This window comes from Aphelocoma coerulescens, chromosome 5, assembly GCF_041296385.1.
Source record: "Aphelocoma coerulescens isolate FSJ_1873_10779 chromosome 5, UR_Acoe_1.0, whole genome shotgun sequence".
NCBI lineage: Eukaryota > Metazoa > Chordata > Aves > Passeriformes > Corvidae > Aphelocoma > Aphelocoma coerulescens.
Genome location: NC_091019.1, coordinates 42971607 through 42987726, shown reverse-complemented (window position 1 = coordinate 42987726; position 16120 = coordinate 42971607). Strand labels below are relative to the sequence as shown.

General features: G+C 36.2%; 1 protein-coding gene across 5 annotated transcripts in view; it reads left to right on the top strand.

Annotated features, from left to right (window-relative positions):
* SLC25A21 (solute carrier family 25 member 21) overlaps window positions 1-16120 on the top strand; it is a 237893-nt gene that overhangs the window by 129188 nt on the left and 92585 nt on the right. For all 5 annotated transcript variants that reach the window (XM_069017832.1, XM_069017833.1, XM_069017831.1 and 2 more), the window contains one exon: window positions 4484-4532. In XM_069017832.1, coding sequence (XP_068873933.1) covers window positions 4484-4532 — 49 coding nt within the window. The remainder of the gene's footprint in view (window positions 1-4483; window positions 4533-16120) is intronic.

The following is a 16120-nucleotide window of genomic DNA, read 5'->3' as shown; positions in this document are numbered from 1 at the left end:
CTCATTTCCAGCTCCTGTCTTCCACACACCTAGGATGTGATTCTCCTGCCTTTGAGGAATCTTTACTTGAAACCTTGAAGATTAAAATGTTCGTTTGCTATACTATATAACCAAGGAGCTATTATTATTTCAACACAAGCTGAATTACTTTCGTGGACAGAGCTCCAAGAATACTGACCACTTTCAGCACAAGTACTATAGACCAAAAAACAAAAATTTCCACCTGCTGCTGAAGTCCAGGGTGGTTTGGGTTTGGTGGTTTGTTTTTTTTTTTTGAAAGTCAGGTAATCCCTGTTCCCAACCCTGCTTTTGGGGATACCAATTCCAGATAGCAGTGCTACACTGACAGATTGCATCTGTTAGGGACCACTGTTACCTAACAAGAAGTTGAGCAAGGCCCAGCTCCTCCGGTAGACATGCAAAAGACTTCTTCTATAATGTGAAAGTAAACCAACAGCTCCTCCTGGGATCCTCCTTTGATCAGCCAACACATTTTTAAACACAGACATCCTTGTCTACGCCAAGGGGAAAATCATATTCAACAACTTGTTTAATTAACATGTTTTCTAGTGTATTTTCTCCGTGTAGACTAGGTCTCTGAGGAAGAATGACTCATGAATACAGCACTGCCATTATGGAGTACTTTTTGGAGTAACTTTCCATTTCTCCACATTTTCTAAGGAAAGCATTGATTTGGCTCATTACCTAAAACGTTAATTAATGTTCGTGAGGATCTCCAGGGTACCATTAGTTAATCCCATACCACATCACTAAATAGAATCCTGGGGAAGAGTTAAAATAAGTGTCACTTTCTTAAGTGAAGGCTAACAGGTAGATCTTTCTCAGCACAGTCTATGCATGCTGTTGTACTCCTTGGAGCCTAGTTGAAGTATACTACAATTGAAAAGGGCACAGTGTGTGACTGCTTCCCTAGGAAAGGAGTGAGCCTTGGCTGCCCAGTGAACCTAACACTTTGTGGACTTTTCTGAGGAAGATGTACCTTTACAAAACAGGTAAAAGCCTTATGTGTCTGTGAAGGTGAAGTCAGACAGCCAGCTAATAGAAATTAATTAACCTGTGCAGAATTGACTGCAGGGATGGTTTTTTCCAGGCATTGGTTCTTTATGAAATAGTGCTGTTACAATCAGGAAGAGAGTCCGTGCTTCATCTTGTCAAATGGAGTGTTTTAGCCAACAGAAAAGCATATTTAAGAGGAATTTGTCATTGTTTTTATTAGGATACAAAGATCAACACAAGATTCTTTCTGTCAGACTTATATTCTCAGAAGGAAATGCATAGTACACATAAAATACTTATGATCATTTCGTACATTGTAACTATATCTATATAAAAGCCAAAATAAATATCAACTGTTCCAGCTATACAATATACAGTGCCTGATGTGTTTATTGCCACATTTTCTATGACCAGTCTCCTGTCTGTTGTGTTTCTCCAGCGACTGTGTTATTCCAGGGAAATGAGTAACACAAGGGGAGGAGGGTGCATAATGGCTTCTACACTGTAGGGGGTTGTCTGAACTAACACATGGATCATGCTCTACAGCTCTTGAATCTGGGTTGAATCTGTGTTCGTGTATTATGTGGAAAAGACATAGAGGGTGAGCTGCTCAGGTTTCTTTGAAAGACAAATCAGTGTCTTTCACAGGCACTTCACACTTTTCAGTTCATAGCTTTGAGGATCAATGAAATGCTGAAGATAAGAAGATAAGGCCTCTCCTAAGGATGTCCAAAGCCCAAATGGTTCTGTTTTTATCTGTGTTATTTTGCAAGAACTGTTAGCTAGGTTGCATTCTTTTTCTCCCTGGGCAGTGAATAGATGAAGTATGGAAACCCTTGCAGATATGAGGAGAGCTATAATCCTATGCTGCTGAAATCTCAAAACTTTCACATTTTGCCAGACGGATTGTTACAATTACAGCACATTTTAAACAGTGTCATAGTATTATCAGTGATTATTGATACAAGATTTGTGTGAATGATGGAATAGAGCAACAAGAACAAAGGAACTCAAAGTAGCCACCAGTCACCAAAATGTTTTCCTTGAAGAGATATATGGGAAGATGGCCAGTTTGAAATTTTAAGTGTGAATCTTGTAGATGAAAATTTAATGTAATCCATAATGGGAAACAATTTAAAGACAGAAGGCATTAGTTGGGAAAGGGAAAATGCTTTACTGAGGAAGGTCAGTTTGGGGGTCAGCATTTTATGTCATTTTATTCCCTCCATGGGCTCAGTTACTGAGCAGAATGTTTTACATAGTAGAATTCTGGACTCCCTTCTTGGTTGTTGATATTCCACTTGTGTGCACTCAGAGCATGTCAATGATGACAGCTGGTTGTTTCTTCAACACACAGATTTTGATTATGTCTTGGTTTATGGTTAGTATTTGGTTTTCATAGGGAATGTTTTCCCACCCAGAAGACAACAAATGTTGGACTGACCCAGTAATTGTTCTTTCCTATATTTCCTTTGGGCTCTTGTTCAGCTAGTTGGATCTGAGTTGTTTTAAACATAATTAGGCCTTCATAAATCACTCTGGGTTGGTTTGCATGTGACATCACCAAGGAGACCCAATGGGACAATTAGAGTATTTTTTTGGACAATGTATCTGTAACTATGTTAACTACTTTATCATGGAAATAAAATTTGTAAACAGTAGTCTTTGCAGTGACAAGTTAAGATATATTGCACCCTGATAGAGCTGTTTAGTAAATTAGATTTTCATAGTGCTAATTGAATTTGTCACAAAGCTGATGAACATTAGCTAAAGAAAGAGCAATATATTTTATTTTATTGAGCACATCTCAGAGTGCTTGTAATTTAGTGGGGCCACCACACTTTCTGGGCAGGCTATCAAGTAGGATGTTGTAATGATTTGCATGACTACTATAGTAGATGGAAAAATGTAGCTTGTGTTTGTAGCTGTTCCATTAGTGTCTTGCACAGTGTGCAGTCCTTTGGTGCTCTTCAGAGAGTTGTGTCATAATCCCAGCATCTTTTGAAGAATTCTGTCTGGTGAAATCAGTAACTATACGTCGTTTAAAACCTGGTGTGTAATTATATGATGAGACGAAAGACTGAGAAAGGCAGATAACCAATAGAATCCTGAAGTTATCAAAACAGAGCTCTTGCCAAGGACCTTGGAATTCATCTGATTCAGTTGCTGGAAAAATGCCTGAATTAAAAATTATCCTATGAGGACCAAGAAAATAGAGCCAAATTCTGGCACTCTACAGTTTTCTCCCAAAATGGTCATTAATGCTGCAAAAACAGAATAGGGTGAACAACCCTTGGCCCCATGTTTGGCCCCCTACTGTAGGTTCTATCTGCCAAAATAAGATGGAATAGAAGATCAAAAATGGGGAGGGAGGGGGAAGGTTGGAAAAGGAGAGCTTAGAAAAGGAGGGTAGTTGGAAAGGGAAAATCTCATAGGCTATGCCCCCTGCTAGCACTGAAATACTCGGTTGCAGCTCCACTCACAAAGCACCTGTTGGCAGCTGTTGGAGCAGTTTATAGGTTTTGGGACAGTTCCCTTACAAGAAATGTGATATGGTCTTATTTTAATAAAATAGAAGCAATTCCTGGACAATAATTACAGCAATAAATATACCTGCACAGAAATAACGATGACAGCTTTTACTTTCATTTAAAAAAATAAATTCTTTTTAATGAATCTCATTGCTAATATTAATATTCTTTGGCTGATAACACCTATGTTGTCTTCCTTTTATTCAGAATTGAAAAACAAAACAATGTTGCATGGAGTGAAAAGAAAATACAGCAAAACAATGATAATAAATATTTACTTGATACTGTCCTTCAAACTCAGTGGCAGGAAACTTGTTGACAGGACGTGGCAATTCTCCATTATGTGAATCTAAGTCCTGATGATGAGCAGTGGAACAGGAAGGGGAAGAGCCAGGACTACACGTCAGCATCAGCACAGGGCAGGATAGGACAAAGTACCAGTGAGGCTGCAGCTCAGATACTCAGGAATCAGATGTCATCTTAACATCAAGTTCATCTAAACCACCAGTGCAGTCCTGCAGTGTCCTTAGGAATTATTCTTATATGACAAAGAAGCAAGTGCCAACCTGAACTCCTTTCCTTTGCTACTTTCAGCAAGACTTAATGTATTTATTTATGATGCCAGTCAAATGTTCCCACTGTTCTTAAGTCAGAAAACTGAGCAAAAACTAAGTTTAAATTGATTGCATCACCAAAGTCCTCCCTTTCCCCAATCTAATGAACAACTAGTACCATTTAATGTTGAAAAGCCCAGTGGTTTACATGCACTACAGAAGAGCGTGTGTAATACATGAAGTGTATAAATACTGTATCATCAATGATATATTTGGGTTTTTACTTTGCTTTTCAAATTTCAAAAACTATTGGAGTCAATGAAAATTAAATTACTATTTGTACAAATGTTTATTAGGCCTTTCTTTATTATTCTTTTATAGGTCTTGTAGAAATTTGCCTGATGCATCCCCTTGATGTAGTGAAAACAAGGTAAGATCATGCTTGAACAGGTTTTGTTGACACTGGAAGATATCCAAATTACAAGCTGTCAAAAAATAAAATCCTAGAACTTCTCCAAGTAAGATAACTTGTGCCTTTAATGACATTTATATTTACTTACCTGTATCTACAGCATTTGACAGATGGAATTTGAGTAGCATGGCACATTTCTGATTAGAGGTCATCTAAAGGTGTTAAATCTGCTTATGACAGGTATTTTTACTCTTGTAACACAATGGTATGACATGAAGACGACAAAAGTTAAATTCACTTACTATATGTAATACCTGCAGTAATGCTTTTATATGTAATTGGGAAATACCATATTGCCTCCAAAATACTTTTCACAGATTTTTTTATAAAAATAATAAGAGAAGGTGTTCTATATGCTTTTTGTAAGCTAAGTAACTACATGTTTTTATCTTTTTAAAAATCTTTTTTGTCTTTATTTTGTTTTCTGAATATTTGTTCTTATATGAGTATAAATGATTAAATGACCTTGAAAATTTGCTCGAGTTAGTTTTGTTTAATGTTGATTACTGAAATGAAAAAAAAGAAGTTGTGTTTCTACTTTCTGGAATATCCTTTTATTTTCTATGCTTTATAGTTTTTATGTAAATTCACAGGTGAGTGTTACTGTACATGAAAAGCAAACCAGAATGGAGAAGCATACTTTTAGAAGGAGAAAAGTATTCATGCCATGTGTGTTATGCACTGCTAATATTTACCATATACTTCTCTGGGTCTATCTAGGTCCCAAGCATCTAGGTAGAAAAGCTTCACTAGGAGACTAATCAGCCCCAAACAAATGATGAGGACAGCTGTGGTCTCTGGAATATGCTTTATATTGTCAATTACTACTTCATATTCTAGTTCCAGCAAGCCAATGTGTGAGCTTTTTATGGATGCATTTTTGGCCTCTGTTTAAATCACGTTCTGTGATTTGCCTAAGACCTTGAGATGCCTTTTTTTGCAGGTGGAAGTCATCTGTCTGTGGTCATTGTCCAGCACCAGGAGACAGTTATTAAGGCTCCATCTATGTTAACTGCTGCTGAGGTGCTGTAGGTCCTCCTTGGGGCTTGGAGTTTGCTCAGGCAATTCTTCCATATCCCTTCATAACATGGAATGTGTTGATTCATATAGAGACAATGCACCTGGTAGTTTTGAGGATCCTCTCTGCCCCTCCAAGAACCACTGAAACAATGCTATTAAAACAAGACTTACATAAGATTGAAATTAAAGGCTCAGAAGCAACAGGGTACAAGCAAAACAAATACAAGACCAAATTTAAAAGAAAAAAAATCTATCTTGCTCTGATGTCAAGTGGTCCCCTGTCATGGGTTAGCAAGCATAGTCCCAGAAGTGATGTTCTTGCAAAGAGGTGCTTACAGCTTCCTCTGTGACCTGAAAGAACCTATCAGCTGGCCAATTTGAATATGGACAATTTTTTAAAGGATGTGCTTTAGTGACTTCATTTTGGTAGGTTGTGCTATAACTCACCTATAGCTTTCAAGCTTTGGTTTTACCTCTTCCTGTTTTTCTCTTTGTACTGAACTAGAAGTCATGTTCTTTTGTAACATAAATGTAGATCATTCATAATTTAGTATAAGCCACATATCATATGTCAGAAAATGCATTAATTGAACATCTGTACCAGCAGTCAACAGACATACCTTCAGTTTTCTGACAGAAACCACACAGCCAACTCTCAGAACACAAGGACAGATTTCCCCATTTCTCTTTGAAATTTTACTGAGTTTTACATACTTTTAGTAGTGAAAAGGCTTTTCAGATGTGAGATCCAGAAATTAAAAGCATTAAAGAGTGTATGGGGATGTCTGTGAAACTATAACAATCCTTAAAAACACAATGAAAAGTAGTAAAAATTAGGAAACCCTTAAATGTGAAATATGAGTCCACAAACAGTGGAATTTTTAGAAGAAAGAAAGAAAGAAGTAGGAAAAAAGGAAAGAACAGTAGCTATGTGGAAGAAATCAGATTATAGATCAAACTAAAACTGAGGGGCTGAATCAAATAAAAAATCCATTAAACAAATTTCTTCATTTGAAGAAATTTCCATTGAGTTAACTCTTCCATTGAGTTAGCTGCAACTCATTGCAGAAGTGGGCAGCACCCAAGTGATAGTTTTTCTAGTTTGTTGATGTAGATGTAGTCAGAGATATTACATAGAATTTGCAGTAACTTTTCTGCAGATCTCAGCACTGGATAGTAGTTGAAAATACATTTTGAAAGCAAATGACAAAACCAAGAATGGAATATCCTTTGATCTCATACATCATTTTGTTCTATGTTCCCAACATCATGCTTCTTCCTTTCATTTTGTAATCGTCCCAATTTACTGTAGCAGATTAATTCCTTGATGGCCTTGAAAGTTCAAATGAAACATTGGTTTTAATTCTGAACTTTGGACATAGAGTGTTTTCTAATACATTTTCATTGACTTTATTCCTTTATTGCAGTGCCTCTAAGTACCCTTGTGTACTTAATCTTTCCCAACATGGTATTGATAATCTGCCATTTCCTAATCGCTTCCTGCTATTATAGTTTTGGTGATTGGTTTAGGGTTTTCTTCCTTTTGGTTAGGTGAAAGGACATATGAAAGCACCATTTGTTGCTTAATTTTTATGGTGTTTTGAGTTTCCTGCCTTTTTTTCTAGAAGTGTGTTTGGTGGAAAGAGTCCTGTGGCCATTTCAAATTATTGGGATCTCATTGATCTAAGTTACTGTTTTGAAGGAGTTTAGGGAAGATGTCAGAGGCTCACATCCAGTGGACTGGTGGCTTAGTGCTTCATTGATATTTTGTGTATGTGTATGTTTTTAATAAAAAATTGGAAAAAATAAAGTTTCTGTCAAAGATTATTTTGAAACCCTGGAAAATGGTTTGGCTCCTTTATGACATTTTGCAATATCTTTTTGTGTTTAGCAATTTTCTATTATTCTACAGTAACAGTGCTAGATTTGTTTATCTGCTCACATCAAGGGAGGAACAGTATATAAGTACATGCTTGTAAACCATAGAGAATCCAAATGCTTAATGAAGTGTTTTTTCCTAAGTGTACATCTGAAAATAATTTTATTTTTTTCTCTGCTAGAACACCACAGATCACTAGTCTAAGAAATTCCTGTTAGTTAGATAGATGAAGATAACTATGATCCATTGTTTTTGCTTTGTTCTTTGAAATAAAGCTCTTTTCTCAATTGCAAGATATATTGGAATAGTTTCTGATGAGATATTATTAAAAAAAGATGTGCTGAATTTTTAATGTTTTTGTAGAACAGTCTCTAATAGCTATTTTATGTATCAGTTACCCTTATGATTAATTTAGCCATTAAATAAAGTACTGAATCTCAGTTCTTGTCCTTCTAAATAGAGTCTGGTAAGTTTTTGTGTGTGCCCATGTATGAGAAGTGACAGCAGTAGCAAGACTTTTTTGGTACAGATACAGTCAAGACATAGAAGGTCTACTTTTTAATTAAGAAATATAGATGATCTTTCTTTGCTAAAAAGTGAGAGTGGAGAAAATGTCTTAGCCTGGATAAAGAATTAGGTTTGCTTACTTTCTACCTTTTTTGTGTCTTAACTGCAATACAGGCTGTAATGTCATTTTAATCCATGAGACTTTTAAAGGGTGACAAAATGACATACTAGATCATGACACGTAGGACAAGACATTGCCATCTATATTACTTTAAAATTAAGAATAGTAAAGTGCTTTGCCAGGTTGAGTTTATCCTTTGTGTCCTAGTGGCGTATGTTTTGGCTCAAACAAATACACAAAATTCAGAACTTAATAACATTTTATTGTTGGATAATTAGTACTTAGCCAGAAGCTCATAGGTGTAGTTGGTGAGAGAAAGGAAGAGAATTACAGGGAGTTGTATAAAGTCAAGGGAAAGCTAATTGTATTTGAGGAATCAGTCACGCAAGCCTGACTGGTAACTTGAGGATGTTACTGTGGTCTGTCTGACAGTTCCAGGTTATGTTCTGAGGTAATCTGAATTCTCAGGAAAGAAACCCTGTTTATTTTTTTCATTTCCCTGCTTCTGCGTTGCTGGCATAAAAATGACATTTTCAGGAGCTCCATAACTTTGAACTACATGCATTAACAGAATTTTCCTTGCTATTGCATTTTAACACCTCAAAAAATGCATGCAACCAATGGTCATATTGGAAAATTAGAAATACAAGTAGAAATAAAATTTTAGCTAATGTTTTCTAAGGTTTATAAGTTGATTCCCTTTCTATGTGCATTCTCTTTTTCTTTGATTATCATCAGTATTTATACAGCTGAATTTTATTGATTCCACTGGTCTTGGAAACAATTTCAAAATTTCCCTTGCCAGTACTCACACAGACTGTGAAACATGTATTGGAGTAGAAATAGTCATTTTGGATGTGACTTGGTATTGTGTAGTTAGGAAATGGAAACCTATTGAGTTATCTACATGACAGAATTTAGTAGAAAACAGAAATGAAGAAATATATAACTATGTGTTTTCAAATAATAGATAGAAAAGTAACAACACAACATCAAAAGCTTTCAAATGTGTAACATCCATGAAGAAAATGTGTCTGAAATTCCTGTAAACAGGAAAAATGTTATATGAATTAATCATTTACTTCTCTATTCCATTTTGTCAGTAATTTGACATCACTATACATTTTGAGACAGGTATTTGAAAGAAAGATGGTTTGTCTCACATCACACTAATACCAAATTGTCCTCCAGATCTGTTTTGACTTCAGTGGAGTTAGATGAGTTCATACCACTGGAGTATTTAGAGGTGTTTTACTTCCAGACAATGTACCACAGAGTGGTAAATGTTATGCCAAATACCATCTAAAAGACTTTGTCCTAACATTTAAACATATATTCAATGGGCATTTTTTTAATACTTCTCTAGTAAACTCAAATAATGACTGTTCCATTTGATTTTTTTCTCTATATTAAAACAGTCTTATCTATTTTCTGACACTGTTGGGGCTGCCCAAGGCAGCACAGACATCCTTGGCTTCTGCTGCTGCAGGCAGGGGTTGGCTGCAGCTAGGAGGGAAAGCTGCCAGCTGCAGCCTGCAGGGAAAGCTGGCTCCTTTGCTAGGAGCAAGCCCCAAACAAGGGTGGTGTAAAAGCGTTGGCAGAGGCAAAGGATGAGAGAGGAGTCTTTGTGTAGGTTCCAGCTGGTTTATTGCTGCTGGAGGGTCCAGGGGTAAAGACTAAGAAGTGAGAGAGATCACAGTATTTTATACGGGGGTGGAACAAGGGGAAACAACCACTGGGGAACAACTGAGAAGGAGGGGACAACAAGGGAATATCCAATAGCGATAACTTAAGGGAGGTAATATATGAGTAGACCAATGGAGCATTGAAGAAGGGAGAACTTTCCAGAACTAATACATAAACAACTAGGGGAAATACATAAACATGAACTTATACATAAAATTCAGTGTAGAACTCCTGAACCAATAAACTTAAAACATGTACACTAAGAACCACTAGGATCATGGGAACTTGCCGTAACCACGAGGTGAGAATCAGACATCTGTGTTCTGGAGGCCTGGCCACCAGTCCCCTGAATGCTCTGCTGCAGTGGCCACTGCTGCCTGCACTGCAACAATTTTCTGATATAGTTGTGCTTTCACAACACAGTCTCACATAGAGGTAAGTGTGCAATTTCAAAGTCAATGAGTAAAGGAGACCCAGGAGATCTCCTTTTAAAAGGTTTTACTTCAATTTATCAGGTGACTAAGTTATTAAGTCACCTGATAAATTTTCCAATGTCCCTGGTTTTTTTTCTTAAAGCTGTTTCTCACCTTTGGTGGGGAGGCTGCAGTCCATATTGCTCTACTTTAACACCTCTTCACATGGTTCAGCATTAGATCAGAACCTTCATATGAACTGACTTTTGATCTCATGTGTGATCTCAAACATCAGCATTTAAAATATGAGACGAATAATTCCCCTTAAAAACTGTGGAGAAAATTTTTGTGTAGTCAAGATAGAGATTTTATAATTTGCTACTCTTTCTGAAAAATTCTAAACCAACACCATGAACCTTAAGCCCCAAATTTTAAAAAATAATTTGGGATCTAAATCGAGGTTTGGAATCTGCATTACAGACCCATTTCTAGTTAGCAACTGTTCTGCTGATTTGTGTGCATGTTTATCCATTCCGTTCCTTTGTTCCAATTCTGTCATTTTGGTCTTATTAAAAACGTTCAGCTTACTACATGTGTTTCCGATCTCATTCCATCTGTTATTTTGCAAGAGCTACTTCCTTTATATCATTAATTCCTCTTTGATTTTTGGTCTTTTTTGTTTGAATGGGCAGAGGTGGAGCTTGTTTCTGAAAAACATTGGTTAAGGAAGAGTTCATTGTCCTTATACAATGTTACCATTTCCAAGTGACCATAGTTCACTTGGTTTGCATCAGGCCATGTTAAGTTCATGTTACTTGATGCAAACTGCTCTAGTTAGATTCGTAACAGTTTTAAGCAGAAAATAGCCTTCCTGTCCTGGGAAAATTATCAGGATACCAAAATATTCTGTATTGGAATGAACAGTTGAACTCTCAGAAGACTTAGAAAAACAATGAGTTATGGCCTATGAAACTTCGTGCAATTAATTTTGGATTTTGGAAGTTTTCACTTCCTTTTTTTTTTCCTTTCTTTCTTCTCAATGATTTTTAAGTAATTTTGAACTAGAAAAACAGAAGGTTTTGTTTGAAAATGTAGAGAACAACATCTATTGTCATCTAAAAGAAGCCTATAAAAATATATTGAAACTGATAGTTTCTTGAGAAATGGTTTTTTTCATTTTGAAGAAAAAGAACTGAGAAAAATAATCCCTGACCAACTCAGCATAATGTCCTTATTTCATCCAAATGTCAAGGCTTTTCTCTGAGATTAGATTTCCTTGATTTATCAGTGGCCTTTGGCACAATTTTTCACAGGGCTTGTGTGCATATTGCAGCTTGTACTCTATTTCTGGCATTTGAATTTCAGCTTTGAAATACTTTGGATATTTACATACAGATCCAAATTTTTTATAATGAGGACTTCATAGTAATTTGGATGTGGATGTGATCCAGTGTTCTGTAATTTGCCCTTCATTTTCCTTCTACGTACAATCTGTTAGGAATTAATAAGGGCACATGGGCTAATAATTCCTGCTATATATACTATTGCAATTTAAATCCTTTCCTGAATTAAAGAACAGTACACTGTTAAACAGAGGCTCTGATTTGCAGTGCTTGTCAAAGGGATTTTGGTTCCTATGTGCTTTTTTTTTTTGTTATTCGTAGGCATACCACATATATATTTTATAAAGAGTGTCAAGATCCCTTGGGATAAAAGGAGCTGTGTAAAAGTGGTTTCATCATCTCCTCATGTGATACTGTGTTATTTGTGATCAAACAGCAGAACTGCTTGATGATATCCCTATTTCAAATCAGTGTAGATTTTGGAAGATCTGTAACATGTATTCTTTTCTTGATTTTAAAATAATTCTATCCCTTCTTTGATAAAAACTGAATTTCTGCATCATCAAATCAGACTGCTACAGATCTCTTAAGCTTTTGTTTAATTTTGATTAAACATTCTGCCATCTACTCTTGAGTTTTTTTAATGAATAGGAGGTGTTTTTTAAACTGAAATACTCTAAAATCATGATTTCCATTTGACAGCATGGCATGATGATAGTGTGCTTTGGGTTACATGTTATCTGTGCCATTTCACTGGATTTTCCTCAGTTTCTTGAGTCACTTGTGAGCTGTAACAACCCCAAATTTCTAACACTCCCAAAATAAACCATGTCCACCTTCAGCATGCTCAAGATAGAACAATAATCTCTATTTACTTGTTAAAGAATCCTTTCTTTTTTTGTGAAGCTTTTTGGTGAATAAAATGAAAAAAAGAAGATTCCAGATGCCTAATTAGTTACTTACGTACTCCAGGAGTGCTCCAGAAGGCAGTGAAATGGCTCTCTGTGCAGGGAGCAAGTGGTGAGACCATCATAGGAGAATTGAGAGAGGTGGTAGGAGATGAGATAAGCTTTTCAGACAAGGAAGCAAGTGGACAGTCTACCAGAGAGAGCAAAATGAAAAGAATACCAGAGCAAGAAGGAATGTGTGATGGTTTTTTTGCATAATTTCTTGTCAGCCCAGTAGATGTGGAAGGCATGTCTTGGATTTCTAGAAGGATGGGGGATCAAAGCTGACTTGGAGTGGCCTTAGTTCTCTTCAAAATGTAGTATATAATTGTGTTTGAGATTTTTGGTTTGGTGGATCTTCCCATTAGAGTGCGGTGCCAATGATGCCAAGGTCGTGGGTTCAATCCTCGTATGGGCCATTCACTTAAGAGCAGGACTTGGTGATCCATCTGGATCCCTTCCAACTCAGACAATTCTGTGATTCTGTGAGAAAATCTTTAACATTCCTCAAGCACAGCTCTGTCTAGCTGAACCCTTACAGATGATTCTTTGAGCAGCTGATTTGGGGAATAAATGGCAATCATGCTAGAAGACATACTGAATATTATCCATTCTGCTAGTGACAATCCTTTTGACTATGGACACTTGCAAGATATATTCAGTCATTTGTTCTCTTAACAATTTTGTGCTTGTTATTTTCTTTTTCCTCCAGTTGGGACAATGAGCTAGAATAGTTTGTTTCAGGTCCCTTTAATTTGTATTTTGTTTTCATTCTAATTACATAGGACAATATTCTTTCTATGTTTGGATTTCCAGTGCTTACAAAGTTCATATAAACATTACTGGTAACTACATGGGCAGAACTTGTAAAATTACAAGAGCCTGAGGGTTTCTCTTCTATATTTCTCTTCTATAATCTGCATCTATATATACATGCTTTAAAAAAATAAATGTACACAGACACACTTGGCTGTGGCTGTACTGGTACACCATCTTCCTTGGTAGAGCAAGTGAAGTTTCTTCATGTTTAAGTTCTCTAGCACTGGAACAACCTGCAGCTGATTAGTTGTGTCTGTCTGATGCATTTGCAAAAAAGTGGTGTGGACTGTGTTTTGTGATTTCACAGGCTGTACATTCTGCACTCACAGTTTAAATCCAAGAAATCTCTGAAATTTTTTTCTTCCATTTATTTTTGTCTTAATTTTATGAAAATGTTTTCTTTTATAATATGAGGCTAAAAATAACCTCCTTCTGGACAGAACAGGAAAATGTGACAAAAGAGCTCTAAAACTGTAATTATGGTGAAGAATCATACTGTACATTACAGATATGACAGAATAATTCTTTTTTCAGTACACTGTCCAATGGGGAAAGGAAGAAAAGGGAGAGAACCTAGGACTAAGTACCCTCTAAAATATACTCATTGTACTGTTGTCTGTTTCTCTAGTTAGAAACTACTAAAGAAGTTAAATACAGTATAGAAGCACTTGGATTTTCTTTGTACTGTCTCAAGATATCTTCAGATAAGCAGGATATTTATATGAATCAGAAGCCATGACTAAATTTTCATGACAAAAATGAAAGTCAGTTTGAAACATCTTGGATATGTGGGTCAGCTGACAGATCTGGAAAAGTACAACCATGTTTGTATACCCTGTAGTATTATAGTGTGTTATATTGTATTAGATACAATAGATGTGTTTGATTATTTTATTTGTTTAGATTCCCACAGTCTGAGGACATGCCATTATATTGCTGTCAAAAAAATAAATTACTATAACTTATGGTAATGTACCTTTTTTGAGTGATGTAAATTGCCTCTGTGCCCCTTACACTCTTAACAGTGAGAAAGAAATAACATTAGAAGTCTTGGTGCTCAATGCAATGTGAACTATCTTGTACATCACTTATGAATCTGATTTATTTATTTTGGACATGGGACATCTATTCAACTATTCCTCTGCTATTTCTTGGCAATGAGGAATGGTACCAGGACTGCTAGCATTTTATCCAGAGCTGTACTGTTTAGACCACTTCAGGAGAACCAGCACTTAAAATCACAGCCAGTTCCCAAACGAGGTGTTACAGCCTGTGTCCATCTTATTCTGCCACTGCTGTTCTACCACTCAGAAATCCCCATCCCAGTGCTGAGTTCAGCTTCCTCTGCCTCTCACTTTCCCTCACCCTCACCCTCTCCTCTCTCCTTGCCTCTGCCTGTTGCTTGGTCCTGAACCATAGCTTTTGTCCAGTCTGTTTTAAAATAACCCTGATGAGAAGCCCCCGCTAATTCCGTCAGAAGCCTCCTGCATAGCCTACTGCTTCTCACAGGCAGTGGGTATTTTCTAATGTTCCAGTATTTCCATTACATATTGTTATCCCTAACAACTACCTACACACTCTTTATTGTATATTGTTCCCCTTTCCCTTTGTTTATTCCCTTTAGACATAGATTCATGGCATGCCCCCTTTTTCTTTTTCCCAAGCCTAAATTAGTGTGAGATAATCAAAGAAGCTCTTTAAATAATCTTTTTCTCTGTATTAATCCTGTATTTAAAATATAATCAGTCAAAAGAAATCATGAGGGATAAAGTGGAATGAGAGTGAGAGCAGAAAGGAGAAAATAAAGGACTAGGAGGTGAAAAAGTACATGGGATTCTACTTACAAGAAAAATACATGCTGAAAATAAGTATTTAAGATGGGAATTGGGGAGTGAAAATGAACAGATGTTAGCACACTTACTTTGTCTGGAGATAAAGAAATGGGATAGTTTAAAAATGTATGTATTTTAAAATAAGATTTTAAATAAGGATTAAGCAGTTGGGAAAGGTTACTTAGACTGTGAGTTGGAGACATCTATAGTGTACATTAGATTTTTTTTTAAAACAATCTAACAAAGCAGCTGGGTGAGTTATTAACAGATGTTAATGATTTGTCAGTGGTATAAAACATTAAGATCACATTCAGGGGTAGACCGTAGTCATGTCTGATTTCTCCATGGACAAAACTTTTGCATTAGACCACTGTCATGCCTGATTTCTAACCATGGATGGAACATGCCTAAAATAAATCAAGCAGGGAGCAACTAAGAAACAAAGAAACAAAGAAACAAAGAAAACAACCACTTACGTTTATTTTATTAGTATTTGTTCATCTACTGCAATGAGTGGGAGATGGTTCAAGTGTGGAAAATCACTGTTTAATGTCTTTATTTACAGTAAAGAGAAAGTAAATTTTCTACCTCTTTACATTTCTTTTTTCTTACTTGTACTTGAGCTAGCTTTTCAAAGCTATGGATACAAGAGAATAAAGCTGTATGTGTTGGAAGCACAATGTAACTGTAGCAATGCCAATAGTTCTCTCAGAGAAGTTGGCCCTTAGTGCTGTATTTAAGTATGTCCTGAAAATAACTGCATTAGGCCAGTAAGTGCCAAGTAAATCTATAAATAAATAAAAAGAGAGATAATATCTTTATGAACTGTGCTTTTTGTATGTTTTTATGAACAGATGCATCAGTGTGTATTCTAGGTCTAGAGGGGGTTTTGAGAAACAAGACTCTTCATGTTGAGTGGGATGCAAGTAAAATACCATCTCCAAAATAATCTTGGCACAATAGAGATGTCTTTTGAACT